General features: G+C 43.7%; 1 protein-coding gene across 2 annotated transcripts in view; it reads right to left on the reverse strand.

Moving 5' to 3' along the window:
• PTCHD4 (patched domain containing 4) overlaps positions 1–17,622 on the reverse strand; it is an 80,295-nt gene extending 62,673 nt beyond the window's left edge. The window contains exon 1 of one of the 2 annotated variants that reach the window (XM_041421481.1): positions 17,036–17,622. In XM_041421481.1, coding sequence (XP_041277415.1) covers positions 17,036–17,461 — 426 coding nt within the window. In that variant the 5' untranslated portion in view covers positions 17,462–17,622. Of the gene's footprint in view, positions 1–16,861 lie in introns of both variants that reach the window. The other variant, XM_041421470.1, reaches the window with a different exon arrangement.
• Positions 17,623–20,357: the final 2,735 nt, after the last annotated feature.

The following is a 20,357-nucleotide window of genomic DNA, read 5'->3' on the forward strand; positions in this document are numbered from 1 at the left end:
GCAGCCTGGGGACACTGGGATGGCTTGCTCAGGAGGAAGATGGGTGACTCAGAAAGGTTTGTAGGTGACACAAGTTCACCTTTCACAGGATATCTGTGTCAGCAGGACCTCTGAAGTCATAGGTTACCCTGGATAAGGTATTAGAAGGCACCCAGGTCAGATATTAAAACATGAGTGTCCTCTTGTTTCCAACAGGCACAGAGCTCCTGCTCCCCCCTCACCATTCACTGACCTTGGAGTCTGTGCTCTGCCCTGCCCAGGATCACAAGCCCTCAAGGCAGAACCTTGGGACCAGCCTCTGCTTTTCACAGCCTGTCCCTGCCAGTGGAGGAATCACCGAGCAAAGGTATGGCTGCATCTGGCCCCTAAATCCTCCAGAATCAAAGATGATGGTAAAAGTAGCCAGTGCAGATCAGAACTTTTGCAAGGAGATGCCAGGTGAGGGGAAATCCAAGCTCCTGCATTGCCTGGTAGAGCTGTGACTCTCCGCCTATGTAAACTGAGAAAACATTTAAGCCTCTGCCAAGTTGCTAAGCCATTAAAACTGCCCAGGTACAATTAAAAAAAGAAAAAGGTGCTTGTCTCTGAGGTCTTGCCCACAGCTGCTCTTCATCCCAAAAGGATTTTTTTGTGCCAAGGAGAAACATAGGAATGAGTCATTGACAGCAGTGCCTCGAGGGAATTGCATAAAACACCAATATTTGGATATATACAGTTAAACACTCTCACTGACATATGCAGGAATGTGTCTGAAGAATGCATTTACTGTTTGTCATGTTTGGCAGACTCTATGAATCTATATAGTGAGTACTTTTAATCAATGAATGCTCTATATTAACTCTAATTTCCTCCACAGCTTAAGCGCAATATTAAAAATGTTCAAAGGAAAGGAAGAAAATTGCAATGAGTGTTAAAAAAAAGTGTTTTTTCACTACAAACCAGTGCTCCATCTAGCCCAATTTTCACTCTCTGTCCATTTCTAAACTATGGTGCACCAAGACAGTGTCTTCCATGGCGCAGATGGAAGATGCCTTTGGGAGTTTCAGAGTATTGTTGATTTTCCAGCTTTTCAACAAAAAAAAAAGGAATGAAATAAGCTGCTTGGAAGGAAGAGGAAAAATAGAATGGTTCGATTTTTTAATAGATAAATTCTTCTCATAAATGTGCAGTGATTTGAAAGATATTAGCAACAAAAAGTAAGGGAATTAATGAATTAAAGCTATCTTTGTACCCCAGTGAAATTCAACAGTTTTGTTATCTCAAGAGACTCTCGCATTTCTCCAAATGGAGTAAACAGGACATTTGACCAAAATTCTTTCCATCTCTTGGGAATATTTAATCTTAAGATTTCTTCAGGTCCATGTAGATATAGATTAAACAAGATCCTAATTACTAAATTAAAAAAGACAGCAGAATACACCAGAAAGCCTTCTTTCTTGCCTTCTTTCCATATCAGCAAAAGCAAAAGACATAAAATAGCATGAAAAACTTCATCCTATACTCCATAAGCCCAAGCTAAAGAGATCTGGGGGGATGAGAATGGGATCCAGTGACTGTCCCTAACAGGAGATTCTAAAGAGAGGATACAGATTTTCACTGACATATTTGTGGGCCCTCTTGCATTGTGAGCATCCCACTGTGTGCCTCTTCTAATTGCTTTCTTTACATCACTTGAAGTCCAATACACAGAAGAAATAGGAAGGAAACCTGCCAGAAAGTGAAAGGGATTGGATTTGCCTGGTTTTATTACTCCATTTAAAGGAAATGTTAAAAAACAAATAGCAGAGAATAAAAAGTGAGCAGTAAAGTAGATCCACAGGAATCATTTAAGCTTTTACAATCTGAAGTTTCAATAATGACATCAAAAAGAGTGCTTTTTTCTTTTTAAATTATGTTTTATGTTGGCAAACATCTCTTTAATTTTATCTGTCTCTGCTCATCCTCTTTTCTCCAGGGACCAGCAGCCAAAGTACTGAAACACTGCAAAAATGTTCTATCAAAGGCAGGAAGAAAAGGAGTAACTGAGAATCAGACAGAGCCAAGTATGATGTGGAAAGATTTTGAGGTTAGAATGGTTTTGAGGTTAATTTACAGGTAACTGGATTAGCTAAAACCAGCCTTTGAATACAAGATGCTGCTGTGCTCTTATCCAAGTCCTAGCAGGGACTTCTACTCTCACAATGCTCAGTAAGATATAACAAGGCACTGCACAAAGCAGATACAGCTGAGGACACTTAACACTTCTAACTGAAAATTCCTCTTTTCTAAGAGATAATTAATCAGTTTCCCCTCTTTTTTTATTATTCTCAAATTTGGCATTGTGCAGCAATTTCTCTACCGTGAAGCATCCCTCCCTTCTCTCCAGCACACACTGGGTTTTAATGAGTTTGGCCATTTGTTAGCTGGAGAGAGCCAAAAAAATGTCTACTTTCAGATGCTTTCCTTTTTATTCTTTTTTCTTTTTTCATGGTGCTGGACAAGGATCTGGGAAGGGGGAGTGGGAATGAGGCATTTAAGTAAGCCTGTGTTTATGCATTAAAATCTAACTAAAGCTGGGGTTCTGCTAACTCCCACCCAGGGTACTTTTTAACTCAGTACATTCATAGAGATTTTTGACACCCACATTTGAACATCAGCAGGTGGCTTTTATATTTGTAAATTCTGTCTCAAGATCACCTTGTAATGTGTACCTTCATGGTAAAATCTTGTGTTCTTAGTAGCCCATAGAGATGAAGGTGGTGTCGTGCAATCCTCTAGCAGGTCTTCTTTAATTCCTATCCCAGTTAAAAAAGTAAAGCCCACAGCATCATGGCATGGAATGCCACATCATGCCATGGCATCAATGTGGAATTGTAGGTGTGCTATCTGAGGACATGGTTTAGTGGTGGACGTGGCAGTGTTGGGTTAATTGTTGGACTTGTTGTTCTTTCCAACCCAAATAATTCTATGATTCTCCACTTTAGGCTTCCCATTGCCTCTGATGACTGCAGAGCTCTTCCACTGGAAGTTCACTGACATTAGGAGGGTTGGATTTCTGTATTTTCTCAGTCATACTCTGTGGAAGAGGGTTACCTGCACCATCTCAGCACAGGGTACATTGCAGTGATATGCCCGTGATACACAACAGTGTGAGACAATCAGGAAATTTTACATCACCCCAAACCCTTCACCTAGAGATTGCAGGGGGTGCCACTGAACAAGGTCTGCATGCCTGGAAAATTATCTCAATGCAGCCTCTGTGCTGTGGAGGACTGGGATGACACAACAAAAGTCCAGCAGATGCCGAGGTCTTGGTTCAGACCATAATCATTGGTCACCAGTGAGGTTCTGGCCCAGGACTCTGCTGTGCAAGGTGTGCAAACACACAGCTGGAGAATCTGCCTGTGCTCCACAAATCTTCCCATTCTGGTGCTGGACTTTCTTTAGTAGCTGTATTTCTCAGTGTGAACTGGTGTTGCTGCCAAAGGAGACGGCCCTTTCCTCTCTGTCCTAAGCTTGCATCTCCTCCCTGCCAAGCCTGGGAGCAGCTGCTCATGTGGTGTGTGGTGAAATGGATTGGAAAAATAATCCAGGTTTATGCAAACTGAACAGGAGGTGAAAAAGAGAAAAAACCCAAAAAATGGAAAACCAAACATTTAATCCCCTCGTGCCCTCCTTGCTGCCATCTGGCAGAAGGTTTCTTTAATTTTCTCTGCTCAGACCCCCCAGTCTGGTGGTGATATCAGCTGTGCCACACCTGAAGGTGGCTATATTTTACAGCTGAGTATTTGTCCTTACTCTGGATACACAATCCCTGTTATCTTCAAGGAGAGTTTCTGATTTGGATGTGCCTCTTCAGCCAGAACAAAGCATGAGAAGCCACAACTGAGGCTCTGAGTTCCTGAGCGAGGCTGCCTGACCAAGGCACCAGGTTGGGAATGTCAGGACTACTGTGAAAATGTCAGGACTACTTCACTGGCTGCTGCAGGAAAACAGGGCACCTCTGGAGGGCAATTTTTATCTTAAATGGACTGAATCTCATTGTTAGGGATTTTAGTCCTCCTAAAGCCTACAATGCCCCAAAGCTTAGTTTATGTACCTTCATAAAATACTTGAAGTTAGTTTATGTGTATTCCTAGATGTATACATTAATGTAGTGCTGCTGTTAAGAATGAGCTCAAGATACAAAGTGAGATTAATATTTAATTACTGTGTATAAGCACTTCTGGAGAAATGCAGAAATTCTCTGTAAATAATATTAGTATTAATAAACATATTTTCAACTTATTTCAGATGTTTCCTTAGAATACATCAAAGCTTTTCTCAAAAAAAAAATATACATTTTACAGTTACTGTAATGCCATATCTATTAAAAAACAAAAAAGTTTTTTTCAAAATCACCTGCTGTGCAAAGTGATTTTTCAATCTTATATTAATATAGTCTATTTGGAAAGGTTTTGGTTCTGGCAGAACAGGAAGGATTGGACTTTTAATTCTAAAACAAAAATGTTGCAGATAGTGGGACCTTGTGGTATCTAACCACCTTTGGATTTCAAGCAAATATTTAGGGAAAAATTCTGGTAGTGTAAGCCAAAGAGTAATCAGATGGTAAAGCACTTCCAGATGATGGAATTTCAGCATTTGTCTTCTTAGTACTCTGCAAAATCTCTGTCTCCCTGCTGCAATAAACTGCCAATATCTGGCAATCTATTTTGGATGAGGATGGCATTTAATTCCAGTTCCTTCAATGGGAGCTAATTCCTTATTCAGATTAATGTATTTTAGTTCTTTTGCAACTGTCTAATAATAATTTCCAAAAAGAGTTTTTCAAAGCCCTATCAGAGATTTAGAGTGAGAAAAAGTTGCAATGGACTTGAGAAGGAGCCTTGATTTTCCTTGTGAAATTATTCTGGTAGGTTTTTTCTCATGTTAGTGCAAATACAGATTATTCCCTTGGATTTTTTGGAAAATCTTCATCTGACATGAGCCTTTTCTGTAAAGATCTCTAGATTTAGCATATCCTCATGCTTACAGAAATCACAGAACTTTTTTTTTTTGGGTGATTTGAAATAAAAGTATAGTGGCATTCACCTCACCTAATTTTAACCATCTGAAAGATTAATACATAATATGACTATTATTTCTCTGGTCCATAATGTCTTCGAGTGGTGAGTTTCTCCTGTCCTGATGTAGACGTTTAGAAAAACTGAAATTAATTATTCCTGGAAGTTCACCCTTCTATCCTCTGATTGAACACTGGGCTCAGTTTAGATGAGATGCTGGATAGGAAAGGGCTCATATTAGAGGAAACAGATGTGTTGCTATTGTGACTCTCTGCATGAGCACCCACAAATTGCTCCACCACAGACCCTCATTGGAAGGGTCCCAGCCTGACCCTGAAGACCAGACCAGGCCCCATCCTCTGCAGCAAACGCCCTGACATTGTGGACAAAAAGAGGAGAAGAAATGGCCTGACCCCACAATTCTTTTCACAAACATCTGCAGCCATTTCCTAGACAATCGTTCTGCAATCACACTCAAGTTGGACAAGAAACAGGATATGATCCAGCTGAATACTTCATAACTATCCTGTTCAACTAAGTTTTGGGACTGTCTGCTACCATAATTTTCCACTGGCACAACCAGAATACAATTAAGAAATTGCAAAATTCAACAGGGACAAAATGAAGCCAATTTATGACATTAGGGGTATGAGGATTTTCAAATTTGAAGTGCTGGGGAACAATCAAACAATGCAGAACATGGCAAAAGGACTTTTACAAATCATCCAAATCCAAATCAAATCACGCATTAAAAATCCACAGTCAGCACAAAACTCCAGAAGAGGACTTGTTTCATTCTAGAAAGGAACAAAACAAAAGGAACAAAGAGAAGCAAAATTCCATCAAGGCTTCCCTGATGATTTCACACATCCTCTGCAGCCTCCAAAGCACTGTTCAAGCTCTACACAGGGAGCTGTGTGTGTCCTGCTGGGCTTGATCTGCAAGAAGGTGAAGGAGGAAGGAGAACATAGAGTACTGAAATGTCTGTACTTGCAAAGCAGTGTCAGAGTCAAAGGTAAAAGCAAGCGCCTTTTCTCTGGGGGCTGCAAAACTCCAACTTCAACATCAACTTTGTGTTTGACCTTGGTCATGTCATTTAAGTGCTGCAGCTTCACTTGGAGATTGGCAGAACTCAGCTAACATGAATCAGTTCCAAAGGAAGACCCTATGTTGCCCTTTAGGCACCAGAATGCAAACAAAGCTCTTCAGCAAATGGTATTATTTTCTGCTCAGCTTTCTAACTGCTCTGGATCTGTCTGTGTAAATTCTGTGATTCAGTTGCTGCTGACATGTCCTCCTTGCCTTATATTATCTGTGAACTTCATTCCTGTGCAATTCAATTCCATTTCCTGATAATTAATAGAGATGTTAGATGAGACCAGACCTAACACAAATTCTCCAGATACCCTGCAAGATACCTTCCATAAACTTATTACATTATCATTTATCATGATTCCTCGTTTACAATCTTTCAGCCAGTTTCCAACCCACATGACTGATTTCCCATCCAAGCCAATCTGAATTAATTTCTCTATTAGGGTTTCCTCATAATCCTGCACAGGCCAGGGAATGGTTTAGACTGACCTTATAAACCTTTTATGTATTTGACCTCTTGATGTTACATGGAAGAGTCTCATAAAACTCCAACAGCTCTTTGAATTTCTCCAGCAGCACCACAGCCCTCCTTTATGATGGGAAAAATCATTGTAAAGGAGAAGTCACAGCAGAATATGAATTCCTGAATGCCCTGCACCAAAATCGCCATTCCACACACCAAACTGCTCCTTTACCAAACATCTGGAATTTTCTCCTTTGTGTTTGTTATATCCTCATTGAAGAGGCTGTGGGAAAAGACAGTTCAAATAGTTTAGGCATGAACCTGAGTTTTTTGAGCTTCATCCTGGACTATTCCCTATGCTGGTTATCTTTTCTTTAGCTGCTGTAAAGGAAATGAAAACATAACCCATTCTTCCTTATTTTTCTTTGTTATTTTTACTGTTTTAAAATGCAGTCGGGTTTTCCACAATGGAAGTATCAGAATAGCTCCTAAAGGAGCTTTGTTCAGATCTGTTAAGTAGTGACAAATGATCTGTTTTAACTTGCCTTTTGAGGTGAATGTTGTGATGAAAAAAACATGGATCATATGCAATTACAGCATTTGACATTTATATGAGACAAATTTCCCTTCAAGGATGTCCTCCTTCTCCCACTTCCAAAATCTAATCATTAAGGCAAGAAGATTGTAAAAGTTGTACGGATACAGGCTTTATTCTTTTAGGAGTATTAAAAAAAAAAAAAAGAAAGCCACCCTTTTCTTTAAAATTGAATTCCCAAAACCAAGAATGAAATGCTTTATGAGACCAGGGGAGCTCTTAAGCTTGTCAAGCTTGTGAAATTTATTTTAGGGTATCTACCTAAAACCTAATGCTCGTGCTAATCTTGAAGCCTGGGGATAGAAAAGAGTGGAGAGTCATTTGTAAGTCTTCAGAAATGTTCACATTTCTCTGCGGTTGTCTCAAATTTCTATGCCATTTACAATGACAAATCTGTTGTGCACCAACAGGGTGACCAATGTTTTCTACAGCGGGAAAATCAGTTATGGACAGGACAATTAAGGTTAGTTAACAAAGAAACACCACTGTAAGAATATTTATTATCACGTATTCCAGGCATTCCTGAAGAGAAGCGGGTTTGTCATCTGGATGCAAAAGTTTATATGGTAAAATCTCTTTTGGGGGGTGTTTTGTGCTTATCTGTGAATAAAACCTCACTCAAAGAGTCAAGAACATGAACAAACCAAACTGTGAATTTTAAGGGAAAAACGCGCATGAATATTTCCATGTTGCATCTACTCAGCACCAACTTTGTTAATGTATTTATTTAATGTATTTAAATCTGCACTATGAAATCATCCTGAAAAATGGCTTGATTTATATTTAAGTCACAGATTCTGTCAAAGAGATGGAATTGCATAATGAAATACTGCTAACAACATCTTTCTTCCTAATGAACGGCACAATTTTTTACAAACTAGACGGGCTTGGAAAACTGGAAGCCAGGATCACTTGTCTCATAGATACAGCGCCTTGGTCTTCAGTGTAAAACTGCATTAATGAGAGCCAGAGCACCCTCCTGGTGGGTAAATTCATGTGCAGGGGCACTGGGCTGTGTCCTCAGCCAGCCAGCTGAATTTATTTTGCTGTGATTTTCCTTCCCTAGAGTTTGAATATAGGAAAAATTTCCTCTTAAAGTGACTTTGGTTTTTTTCCTCCTTTATTTTCTAATCTAAAGCATAACGTGACAGAAAAATATTTTTGAAATAATTTTGAAGACTACCTAGAATGACCCCTTTTAATACAAAAAACTGGGAACATTTTGTTAGAGGCATGTCAAAAAGAGACTGTAGGAACCTGCTTTTATCTTTCCGTGCTTTGAAACAAAATTAGGGGCAGGGTGGACATTGTTTCAAAAATGCTTTTGGTTTCAAGAGTACTGTAAGTTCAGATAGAAAACGATGCAGCTGAAGATTTTTGGGCCATCCAGGTAATGCATAATTTAGTCCAGGTAATTCAGCATTTAGAACAGAAGCACCAAAACCCTCCATGGCCACTGCTGAATCATAACACCCTTTAGGAAGATGTTGGCACATGTGCAAAAATGCACCATGCATGTGGCAAGAATAACACCGGCCCATCAGGATGACAACGCCCGTGTAATGCTGAGGGAAGCAATTACACAAAGTGTAACAGAAGCTTTTCTTTCTTGTTTCAGGGCCAAACTTGGGCACAAGGCTTTGGTGCCCCAGAACCGGCCATGTAGGTGGTGTTAATCCTTACATGTTGTGGGAGATACGTGTCAGGTGTTTGGGCTTCCCTGTGGAAGTATTTAATGGGCCCTCCAAGGTGTCCCACAATTAGCACAAGGAAATAACTGTGGCAGGGCGGAGATGGATCTTTAATCCTCTTTGCTTACACTGCATTGCACTAGGAGTCTCAGTGGTGTCTGTTGCCTTCAAAGGTGTGGGGGCAGGAAGGCAGGACTGCCCTTTACCTTTTCAGATGCCCTCTGGACAGGCAAGCCAGCTTTAAGGGCTTGTGTAATTTTTAAAGACTAATTGGTCTGCAAGACACCAAAATATTTGCCATCATGCATACTCAGGAAATGTCACATGCATGTAGTGCCAACTAATTTTTTAGCTAGAGATCATTATCAGACCAAAACTTTCTGCAAATTAGCCAGGTAGTGACATGCCAGTCTCACAGCTCATGCTCACCCTGTCTGTGATGCCAGTTTGCTGGCAAGAGTGGACTGGAGGAGGGTGTGCTTGGTGGCAAAACATAAAACCGGGGAGAAAAGCTGATCTGGCCAGCTCACAGCTGTGAAGGCTGTCTGGTGTCTTGCAGAGCTGCTGCTGGGCATGCAGGAATATTGTTGAGTTGGAATTGCCTACCAATGTATGAGCAGTGCTAAGGAGAAGAAAAAGAACTTCAGCAAAATTTCATACCAGAGCTGCCACCAAAAAAGCGATTGCCAGTTTGCCCTTGAGCTGATCCCACAGTGAACCTTTTTAGATGGAAATCTTCCCACTGCCACCAGTTCACCTTTGTGAGTGTCATCAGAGATCTCCAGCACGTCACCTTAAGCTCCTGCTCTTGAGTGGCCTGACCAGTGTAAAAGTGAGGCCAATTCACTCCCACTGGGTCCAGGGCTAGGGCAGTGACATGTGATCATCTCTGCAATGCTCAGGAGCTTGGTCACTGCTCTCTCCCTTTGTAGGATGCTTCACAGCCTCACTTCCAAGAACTTCTTTTTCTGCCTGTTCCCCACACGAGCACCTCACCCCTTGGCAGGTGGGAAAACAGAGAACAGGACACATACAGTGAGAAAAAGAGGTATAGGAGACTTCATAGCTTGCTCCTTCGGCCTCTAGTTTTCTTCCCCTCTCCATCACTCAGAGTATCTGCTTTCCTACATTGTTGAAGATTTTCATTTGTATTTAAAGCTGTTTTACAGCTCAAGTTCCAGCTACGTCTCACTGTTTGCAGTATGAAGGGGCAGTGGATGTGGGGCCTGCATAAATTAAAAGCTTTCAATACAAATGCAAGATCACGATTTTCCCAACTCAATTCACTTCTCTTAGAAAACCAGCCAGCAGGTCCTTTTGTAACAACCAATGCATAGAGGTCTTTTATCTCAATGTCTGAAAAGGTTTAATATGGGTTTTGCTCTGAGATTACTGTTTTCCAAATGCCTACCCCAGCCTTACCTACATCATTGTTTACCAGCTAAGATATTCCTGTAAATGCATACCCACATATATAAAAAGGATGACAAATAATCTAAGAACTTCTTCTTGGCCGTATTTATCAATCTAATTTTGTCCTTACAAGGTTCCTGTCACTTCTACCGCATATAAGGATCTCCTCTCCTCTCCTCTCCTCTCCTCTCCTCTCCTTCTCTGAGAATATGTTATGCCTTCTTTACAAACGTTAATAAATTTTATTCTCCTGGCTTGCTGGGTGAATTTGTTTAATTCTTGTTACAGATACCAAGAATACCCATCTGCTGTAATCTGAAGACAGAAGTTCAGATCCCTCCAAGAGCTCACACAGCCAGTGCAGTAAGGGGCTACAAAGACCTTTTGGAAAAACATAGGGATGACTGTTAGAAGAAGATACCATGTCAGTGCAGAAACATTGACAAGCCTTAACCAAATATTTAGTAAAGGAAATAAATGGGTTTTTATGTCCACAGAGAACTGTCTTTTTTAGGAAAATGGCAAAGTTCTGCTGGGCTTTCTCCCTTTGTCAAGCAGATGACATCCATCCCATATCCCCAGGGATGAGCCATTATCACTAGCAGAAGGGGTTTGTAATTGCATCTTGCTCTTCTCTCCTCCTAAACAACCTTCCAATTGCTTCTTTATTATTATTCACATCAAGGCCTGGCACTGCACAAAAGGCCATGTCCCCCTGCAAGTGCTGACAAAACTAAAAGTGGAATATCTGGGAGGGAAAGGCAGGAAGCAGACAACCAAGGTCATCCAAAAGGTCAATGGAGAATACTTTCTTTGCAGTCTTCTACATGGTCAGAGCTCTCAGCTGCTGGATGGGAAGGAATGAGCCCCACAGCCAAGGAACTTGCTCTCTACACCCCTGTCAGCTGAAGGTGGAATGTCCCTCAGAGACTGACAAGGAACTAAGTTCTGAACTGAGGAATGGCAACTGAAAAAGAACACCCAAACACTCGTTTTGTTAGGTCTCTGCTGCCTTTCTGCTGTTTGTTTCCTTGGAGTGGCTTGTCCTGGTACATGTTAACCCAGTTTCATGCTCCCAGTGCAGTCAGGGCTCATAGTCTGGCCTTCCTTTACAGGAGGAGAGTTATCTTAATACTTGGTCTATCAGAGGCAAGGCAGAGACCTTTCCTAATATACTTAAGCAAAGGGAGGAATGGAGAATTCTCCTAAAAATGCAAGGAAACACTTATTTTCTTGCCCAAACTGAACAGACAGGTGCCTGATCACATCCTCAAAAGCTGATATCCGCAGAGACATCTCCCAGCAAAGGCACAGCTCCAGCAGCCCATCCAGGTGAGGAGGGTCAGGAGCCATCCCCAGTGCTGCTGGACAGTATGGAAACACAGTTGGAAGGGTAAAAGTGTGTTTTTCCCCCCAAATTACTTTCCTAATCTGTGAGCCAGAAGATGCTTCTAGGCTTCAAACATTTTCCACTTGCTTTCATGCTACTGAGCAGCTATTCTGAGCTCAGTCTGCCCCATCCTGTCTTCATCTGCGAGATTAAAACTATCTGCAGCCTCCAGCCTCCCTCTTCTGATCTTCTCCCTGCACATGTTTTATTATTTTGCTTTGACTTGGTAGCTTTTTCCAGCCACAGAGCACTTCACAAAATCCTGAAGCACATGCTTGGATTGGGACAGGTGGTGGCACAAATGGGTGCAGAGCCACACTGCTTCTGAGGAAGCATCTGCTCGTTGGAGTTAGGGCAATCTTACACTCTTAAGTGGTTTTATGAAGGGATAATCACTTTGTGGATATTATCAGTGCATAGATTCCTACTCTGATGGAGATGGGCTCTGGTTTCAAATCTTCTCTGTCCCATAGAGGTGTCCCCCTCAGGGGCATCTGAGGATGGATTAATCTTAGAGCAGCCAGAAAGACTCCACAAATGCAAATGGAGCGAGACTCGTTTAAAAGTACAGCTGTTAATGTGAGAAAAATTGAGAATCTGGCCAGTAGCAAAACTGCAATTAGAGGTTTCAAGATGTTAAGTGAATGCAAGTAATGCTTCAGCCTAAGCAAAAGCAGATTCAATATCCAGCTGATGTGTTTATCACAAATGTGGTAATAGAGATTTCTGGTTTATTGGCTCCTATTTCGCCTAGTGTTCATAAATGACTGATACTTAATTAATTGAAGGCAATATTACAGGAACCAATCTGCTGAAAAGGTTTATTTAAACCAGCAGTTGTCATATTTATTTTGATCTCAGACAGGCAAGTTCTCAGCTACTATCTTTTCTCAGACAAAGTACCAAATAAACATGAAAAGCAACAAAGAAACAATAAAGATGAAATACCTGAAAAAATGTTTTTATGTTTTTTTTTTTTCCTTCCATATAAAAACTATGTTAGAAATAGCTTTCATTACTTTTATTTGGGTTTTATTTGGGCTTTTTCTGGAACAGGACAGCAAATTTTCTGTGGTTATAGGCGAATCAGGGTCAAAAAGCAATCTCTTCCCTCATATTTCATAGTACACAAACAGTAATCCTCAGGTAATCAATAATTCTGTTTATACCAACAAATGAACTGTGCCTCAGACCACATTTTAGCCCTGGAGGCAGGGGCACAATGTGCTTACTTCTAAGAACACCACACACTGTTATCAGCAGGATGGAGTGGATTTACCAAGCCGGAGTGGATTCTTTCCCATGCTGTCTCCCAAGTCATGCCCAGTCACTGTTCTGGAAGTCTCAACTGACAAAAACAAAGCTAATATTTGCCAAAACTTGAGATTTAACAGTTTGATGACTGACAGTGAGTGCTCGGCATAGATTTGCCCAGTTTGTGCAAGTTAGGGCACAGTCCAGACCCCAAGCATAGGAACATCTTTTTTATGTCCTGAACTGAGGAAAGCATGAGCAATGTTTCTCTAGGAAGTGTCTCAAAAATCTTCATCAAGACTTCATATATCCAGCTTTGTTTTCCTGCTCTGCCATGGTCTATCTGCATGACCTTGGGCAAGTCACTCTCTGGCTGGGCTGCAGACTGCAGTGAGCAGGCTACTCTGTCCCCAAAGCAATGGGAGCTGGTATTTTCCTTCAGCCTGGTTCACCTGCACTTGCCTACAATCACCCCTAAGTAGCCAGACTGGATTTTAAACCCATCTCAGGCACTTGAAACCACCCTGCAGTCTGTGCTCTGAATGTGAATGCTGTGTCTGCTCCTTCTCTGGTGAGTGGAGAGACCAAGTTCCTGATTTATGTTGGTGTAATGAAAGTAGAAGTATTTAGGGCTATAAATTCTTCCAACACTACAGCAAGTAAGGGTTAAACAATTATCCTTCACATCCAGATTTCCTCAGGAAAAGCCAAGCAGTTTCATCAGATTTTGCAGCCCGATAACAGCTGCTTCAAAACTGGAGCAGTTTGCTGAAACCTGCTTGAGTGGTTCCCACAAAGTCCTGTGGGAAACCTGCCAAGAACTCACCCCCTGTCAGCCTTCAGCCAGCCTCACCTGAGAGGTTTGAACTTATTTGGCCTCCATCAGGAGATGAGAAGAGAGACAAAGCGAAAGCTTCTCAAAAGGCTTGAGGGAAATAAAAAACTACAAGATGTTTTTGCAGCTCCCAGATGGAGCAGGAGTGGAACAGCTCAACACTGTCATTGTGTCCCAGACCAGCACAGTTTGACACTTGATCCATGCTAAGTAAACTAAACTGTGTTGTAAACTGAACACATATGGGGTACCTTCATGGTTTGTAAATCTCCATATTGTTTTTAGAAGAATTTTTTTTAATTTGAGGTCACTATGAAAAGAGCAAAACCTACCAGTATTAACCAAGCAATATGACCTTTGGGAAAGTGAGGCAGCCTAGAAGATCCTAGTGGGTCCTAGTGGTGCAGGAAAGTTTAGCTGAGAAGGATCCTAAGGGCATGGACCAGTGAAGGTGATGAACACTGGCCCACACTGAATAAGAGCAGGCAGATTTTGTTCTCTTGTTTGCAGCCCCATGAGGTTTAGCCACAACTTTTCCTTAATGTCACAACTCAAGTGTGAAGAAATACAAAACCTCACAGACACAGCCACAGAGGTTTCCCTTTGCTGAACATCCAGAAACTCATCTACCCAAATGGGTGCGGCATGAAATGTTCCTGTTTAAACACAATGAGACACCTCAAAACAAGAAATACAGACCTGAGTTTCCACAGCCTTTGCTCAGAGGTGCAAAGAGAGGAAGGACAGTAAACAGCCTGAGAGCCAGGATTAAACCAAGATCTTGCCCATGGTTTGAAGGAGTTCACAAGATGTTGCTCACAATTTCCTAACCCTTGGTAGATGGGACAACAAAGATGACAGAGATAAACTAGGGAATTATTTCATACAAAACAGTAATTTAATCCCAGCAGCTGGAGCCAAAGAGACCAGAGAAGCTGAGTCTCTGCAGACACACCACTGCTGAAGACCAACCCAGGTTCAGGGCTGACCACAGATCCATGATAGAGTCCTCAATACACAAGAAGAAGGAAAATTGTGGCAAAGTGTGTTTCTCTTTCTCAGTAAAAGCAGGACCTACAGAAATGGGTTGTAATTGCTGGCTTTTCTCTGAAGTGCAGTCACAGGCTTTGGTGGCTTTACCTTCTCCCACTGGCAAGAGGACAGAAAGCTCCCTGCTCTGTCCAGCTTTAAACTTGAGTTACTTAAGGGTGTTTATTACCTCACCCAGAAGATGAAACACAACAACTCCTTGGGGGATTGAAGGTACTGGGATAGTATTTGGCAGTGCTCAGAGTTAGACTTCTATGTTTTGGGAAAACCTTTCTCTGTGTGTGCATTATCTGGCAATCCAATATGTAGTTAATCCAGACCACATTATCTTTTCCTTTGCTTTTATCTTTAAAAAAAAAAAAAAAAAAGGAGGAGCTGTAGGCAATCTTCTAATGAAAAAAACACATTGCAAGTGACTGCATCCTAGTTTTGATAAGATCAGTTAGGGTTTGTCTAGAGAAGAAAATTAACCTGGATTGAGAGAGTAGGGTGACTATTTCTGTATAAAGCTGCTTTATAACACTGTTAGTCTAGATTATCAATGTTCTCCACTGAACTACCTAAATTTTAATTCTAAAAATAAGCAAAATGTAAAGGATTCACTTTAATTCTGCAGTAGCGGGATTGTCTTTGCAGCACACTAGAAAATAAAATTTGTTCAGGGATATTTAATCCAGAATAACTTGTTTTTCCGAGCACTCTTTGCACTCAGGACTTTCCAGCAGTAGCAAGGACACCTTTTCATTTCCACATACTCCACTCAGGCAGCCACAACTCTGTACAAAGCAATTACTGTAACATCTACAGCCACGGGACCAAATCCAAGCTGCTCCACCTGGCACTTTTATTGAAGGAAAAAGACAATAAAATAAAATCAATCTGTGTCTCTGCTTCAGATTTCAGAACAGGGACTGACTTTATGGGATCTTTTTCTGGTAAATGTACAGTAAGAAACAAATTATAACTTCAGGATCTTAGTGCTGGTACTTGCAAGAGCATGTCCCTTATCCCCAAGGAACTCTTGGAAAAAGGGGGAGAGGTAATCCCAGAGATCTCTGGTTTACAAGGAGGAGCATGTCCTCTCCCCTATGACCTGAGCCATGAGTAAATAGTGTCTTAGGGAGTTTGTTACACTATGTTAAATAAATCCTGCCTCTGGTGCAATGCCCAGGGGAGCATGCAGAGGTACTGTAATCCACAAAAAACTTCTTTCATGAGCTACCTGCAAACTTTGTACCTTATTTACTCACAGCAGATTAGTCCTGATGAGCAGAATTTCTCCAGATGGGAGGGAAAGCAGATGGGTGCTTGTGTGCCAGGGAAATAGTCCTGAGATAATTTGTGCCAAATTGTTTGTTCTTTTAATCAGGAGGACTGAAACTTCTTTCACCTTTTACCTTGTTTCAACTTTGCTGGAAGCCTCTAGTTGATGGGATCCATCCCAAAACTCCAGCCCATCCATCAGTGACAGAGTTAATAATTTTTACACTGAGAGAGGAAAAAAAAAATCCCACCTCCCTTCACCTTCTTTGCATGCAGGTAAAGAAGGCAGGACACCTGAAATTGCTTCTGGCCTGCTTCTGCTGCTCTTACAGCCCTGGCAGGGGCAGGGAGACACAGGACCTCACTGTGCCTTTGAAGAAAGATTTTCCTGGCCACATTAAAGACAAATTATCCCACCACAGCAGAGAGGCTGGAAAAGGTGATAGTGCAAACCAGCTCTCAACCTCCCACCGACCTCCTGTCCCTTTCCCCCCATGAATTGAACCTTGAAGGCATTGCAAGGTCTCCCGGTGCTCAGGCTCTTCTCCGCTCCCTTCTTCTCCTGCTCCGGCAGCAGCGTCCTGTTCCCCACCCTCCCTCCTCGCCCAGAGCAAAAGCAAGGCACCGGATTCAGCTGCTTCACGAGGAAAGCCCAGATCACACACATTTCGATAGAGAGAGATAGATATGATTATATTTCTCTTTGCTGTTTAGGACAAGAAATGAAGTGCTGCCTCTTTAATTGGCAAAAGCATGCAGTAAGAGCATACCTTTAATTTAGTGTTGGGATAGCTCACTTGCACCCTGGCTGTTGTCTTATTGGAGAGGGCAGCCTGCCTCAGATCCTCTAGCACTGAAATAATATCATCCAGCACGCATTTCTTATCCTGATTTCTCAACACACACAGATGGGAAAAAGTATAATTATAGCCTTTGTAGTTCACCTTCATTTCCAGCACGGCTCGGTGTATCTGCAGGATCACATCAGCCTGATGCAAAATATTGCCTCCGGGTTTGGAGAGGAGAATCACCCTGCCATACCTCCCCGGGGTGTGCAAGTCCGAATACAGCTGGCTTTTGGATTGATCGAGGGAGAAAAGGCTGCTGGCTAAGCTCCTCTCGATCTTGGCCAGGCTGTGGCTGGGGGCTACCAGGCTCTCCAGGTCAGTGTCAGGCTGGAAGCGGTTGAGCAGGCTGAAGCCGAAGATGATGGTCAGGACTGCGGGCACAGTGAGGAAAAACACCGGATGCCTGCTCACGAATAAGCCCAGCTTGTAGAAAAACGACTGGAGCCCTCTGTGTATCACCTGCCGCAGCATCCTCCACCAGATCCAGCCTGCAGATGCTCCTGGCCGTCTTAGAAAGCACATGTGACATGTGTAGCTCCTTACCCCTTCCTGCCAGTTTCCCTTTCTCTCTCCCTCTCTCTCTACTACTCCTTTAAAAGACTGCAGCAAGTTGCAGCAAGACAGCCAAATATTGATCAATGGGGTGTGTGTGTGCGTGCGGGTGTGTGTGTGTGCCGGAGATGGAAGGGACCGGGCAGGGGAGGGAGGAAAGGGGGGGGTTCCTTGCCTTTTTTTCCCTCTTTCTCTCCTTTTTTTCCCCCCCGCTCTCCTCCCTCCCCCAAGCCAGGCAGCATCGCCGCCCCCCTTCCCGTCCCTCCCCTCCCGCCCGGTGCCCCCCTTTCTCCGGCGAGGCTCGGGCGTTGCGCCGGGAGCGCTGCCGGCTCCGCAGTGCCCGCTCCGCTCCGCGCCCCGCGCAGCCCCGCGCCCGGCCCCGCTGCTCCGGGAGCTGCGGGCAGAGCTGCCGCTTTCCCCCCTCCGCCCCTTTACACACACACACACACACACACACACACGCGGAATTCGCCGGGGCCGGAGGATGATGCTGCATTTTAACGTCCCCCGACCCCTCCGTGCCCCTCCCTCGCTCCCCCTCCCCAACCCCGCCGGTTGCCGGAGGAGGGAGAGCTCGGCCCGGAGACTTGGCGATCCGCTTCCCACAGCAGCAGCAGCAGCATCCCCGCGCCGCACTCCTCTCTCCATCCTCCGGTCCCGCGGCTGCTGCGTCTCCTGGCCGCGCTCCGCTCTCATCCCGCTGTCCCACCTCATCCCCCGCAGCGCTCCGCTCTCATCCCGCTGTCCCACCGCATCCCCCGCAGCGCTCCGCTCTCATCCCGCTGTCCCACCGCATCCCCCCCGCTCCCGGCTCTGCCCCATCCGCGCTGTGGCTCTCGGGGGCGGGGGTAACGCGACACAAAGTACACAGTGCTCCAGGCAAAGCTCCCAGCCCAAATTTCCCCTTTCCCCCATTTGCTGCCCCGGGTGGCCCAGACGGAGCTGCCCCATGCTCCTGTGAGGAACAGGGCGACCCCGGGAAGTGCTGGACACAAGGGGAGGAAGGGGAGAGGAGCTGCTCCTTTCTGCCCACACCCTGGCACATCTCCCTCAGCCAGCTGCTCTCTCAGCAGTGACCCAAGAGAGGTAGGACACAGCTCCTGACAACCTCCAGCTGAAAAGAGGCTTTCCAAGCAAAGACACCAGCAGGCCATTACATAAGAGGAGGAGAATTCTGCAGCTCCTTCGGACCAAAGGAGAGCAGCAGAGAAATGCATTTGCAGCAGGCGAGCTGCCCACCAACTCTCCAGACAGAAAGCTCTGCTCCTCTGGGAGCCTAAGCCAGGACTGCCTGGGACAGCAGGTCCAGCCCCAGCAGAGCTGACAGCCCATTGCAGGAAAGGCAGGAGGAAAGGCAGGCTGGCTTTTCCGGAGCTTTGTACTTAGTTTGTAATTTTAAATCACAGAAGCGTAATTAAAAAGCAAACCCCCCAAAATGCAGCTCTTTGCTTGGTGTCTCCCCTTTCACCAAATTTCTGCTATGATTTAGTGAGTTTTGTCAAGCAGAAATTATTGATTTTAAGATGGGACCAAGGACACTGAAAAGTCTGAGAGAACAAGAGAGTGAGTGGAAATGGAGGAGCTAAAAAAATATTAGTAGCCTCTGTGAGATTCAGTACTAGACAAACAGCAATCTGCACTCAGCTTGAAGTATTTATCAGTGTTTTGGAGAAGAAACAGCATATTCAGCAATCCCTTTCATGCTTCTACACTCCTTCTACACATGCTTCTGCTGCTACTAGCAGTTGGACTTGGTGACCTTTGAAGTCTTTTCCAATTTAACCATCCTGTGGCTCTATGACTGTGTGTGGATGAACAGGACTGGTGGAGAAGGAGCCAAACTGAGATGGCTTTGGAGGGCCTGTGCTAGGTTGTAGAGGCAGTGATTCAGTTTGGGAGCTAGAAGCCTTTCAGAAGTGTGGAAACAACTGCATTGGTAAAGCTGTCTAATGTTTAGGTATTTGATTGGGTGCTGCCAGCACATCATGGCTTTCAAATTCAGGCTGTTTTTATTCAGTGGCCTAGATATAGTTGATCTGCAAATGCAGATTGGAATTCTTACAGGCAACAAGGAGAGGTCTAAGGTGAGAAGTTCTGCAGAAAAGACCCTGTCAGCCATCACTCTTCACATCTTAAGGTACTGCCTTCCTCAATAACCTCCAGAAATGCTAAGCTCCATTGGTACCTAGTACAGCTCTTTGTCTATTTTATGATGTACTTATGCCAGTGGTTGAGTGCTCCCAGAGTATAAAGTCTAAATGTAGCGGCTTTACTGAGCCTTTGTACTTACACACAGAAGGGAGACCTTGAGTGGGAAGCCAGAGCCTGATTCCTAATTTCTACACGTGCAGGCTTGTAACAGCCCTTGACAAAGTACTGTGACCATGTCTAAGCTGTAGGTGGCAGAGATACCTGGATGCTGTGGGCCTGGAGCCTTTGGATCCTTGGCACTTATTGCTCCTGTGACTGAGATGGTGTTGGGAGCTGGTCTGGCAGGGAGAAACTAGGAATCACTTCTCTTGGTTGCTGTGGCCTTGTCCAGTGTGTCCTTCACAGAGCAGAGGAGCTCAGGAGCTTGGCCAGATCATAAAATGACAGAATGGTTTGGGTTCTAAAGGACCTTAAAGAACATCCAATTCCAACTCCTTGCCATGGGTAAGGACACCTTCCTCTAGATCAGGTTGCTCAAAGTCCCATCGAACCTGGCCTTGGACTTCCAGGGATGGGGGTCCACAATGTCTCTGAACAACTTGATCCAGTGACTCATCACCCTCACAGTAAAGAATTCCTTCCTAATATCTAATCTAAACCTGCACATTTTTAAGCTGAAAGCCATTCTCCATTGACCTGTTAGGTTGCAGACAGT

This window comes from Onychostruthus taczanowskii, unplaced genomic scaffold (assembly GCF_017590055.1).
Source record: "Onychostruthus taczanowskii isolate IOZ18803 unplaced genomic scaffold, ASM1759005v1 scaffold11, whole genome shotgun sequence".
Lineage (NCBI taxonomy): Eukaryota > Metazoa > Chordata > Aves > Passeriformes > Passeridae > Onychostruthus > Onychostruthus taczanowskii.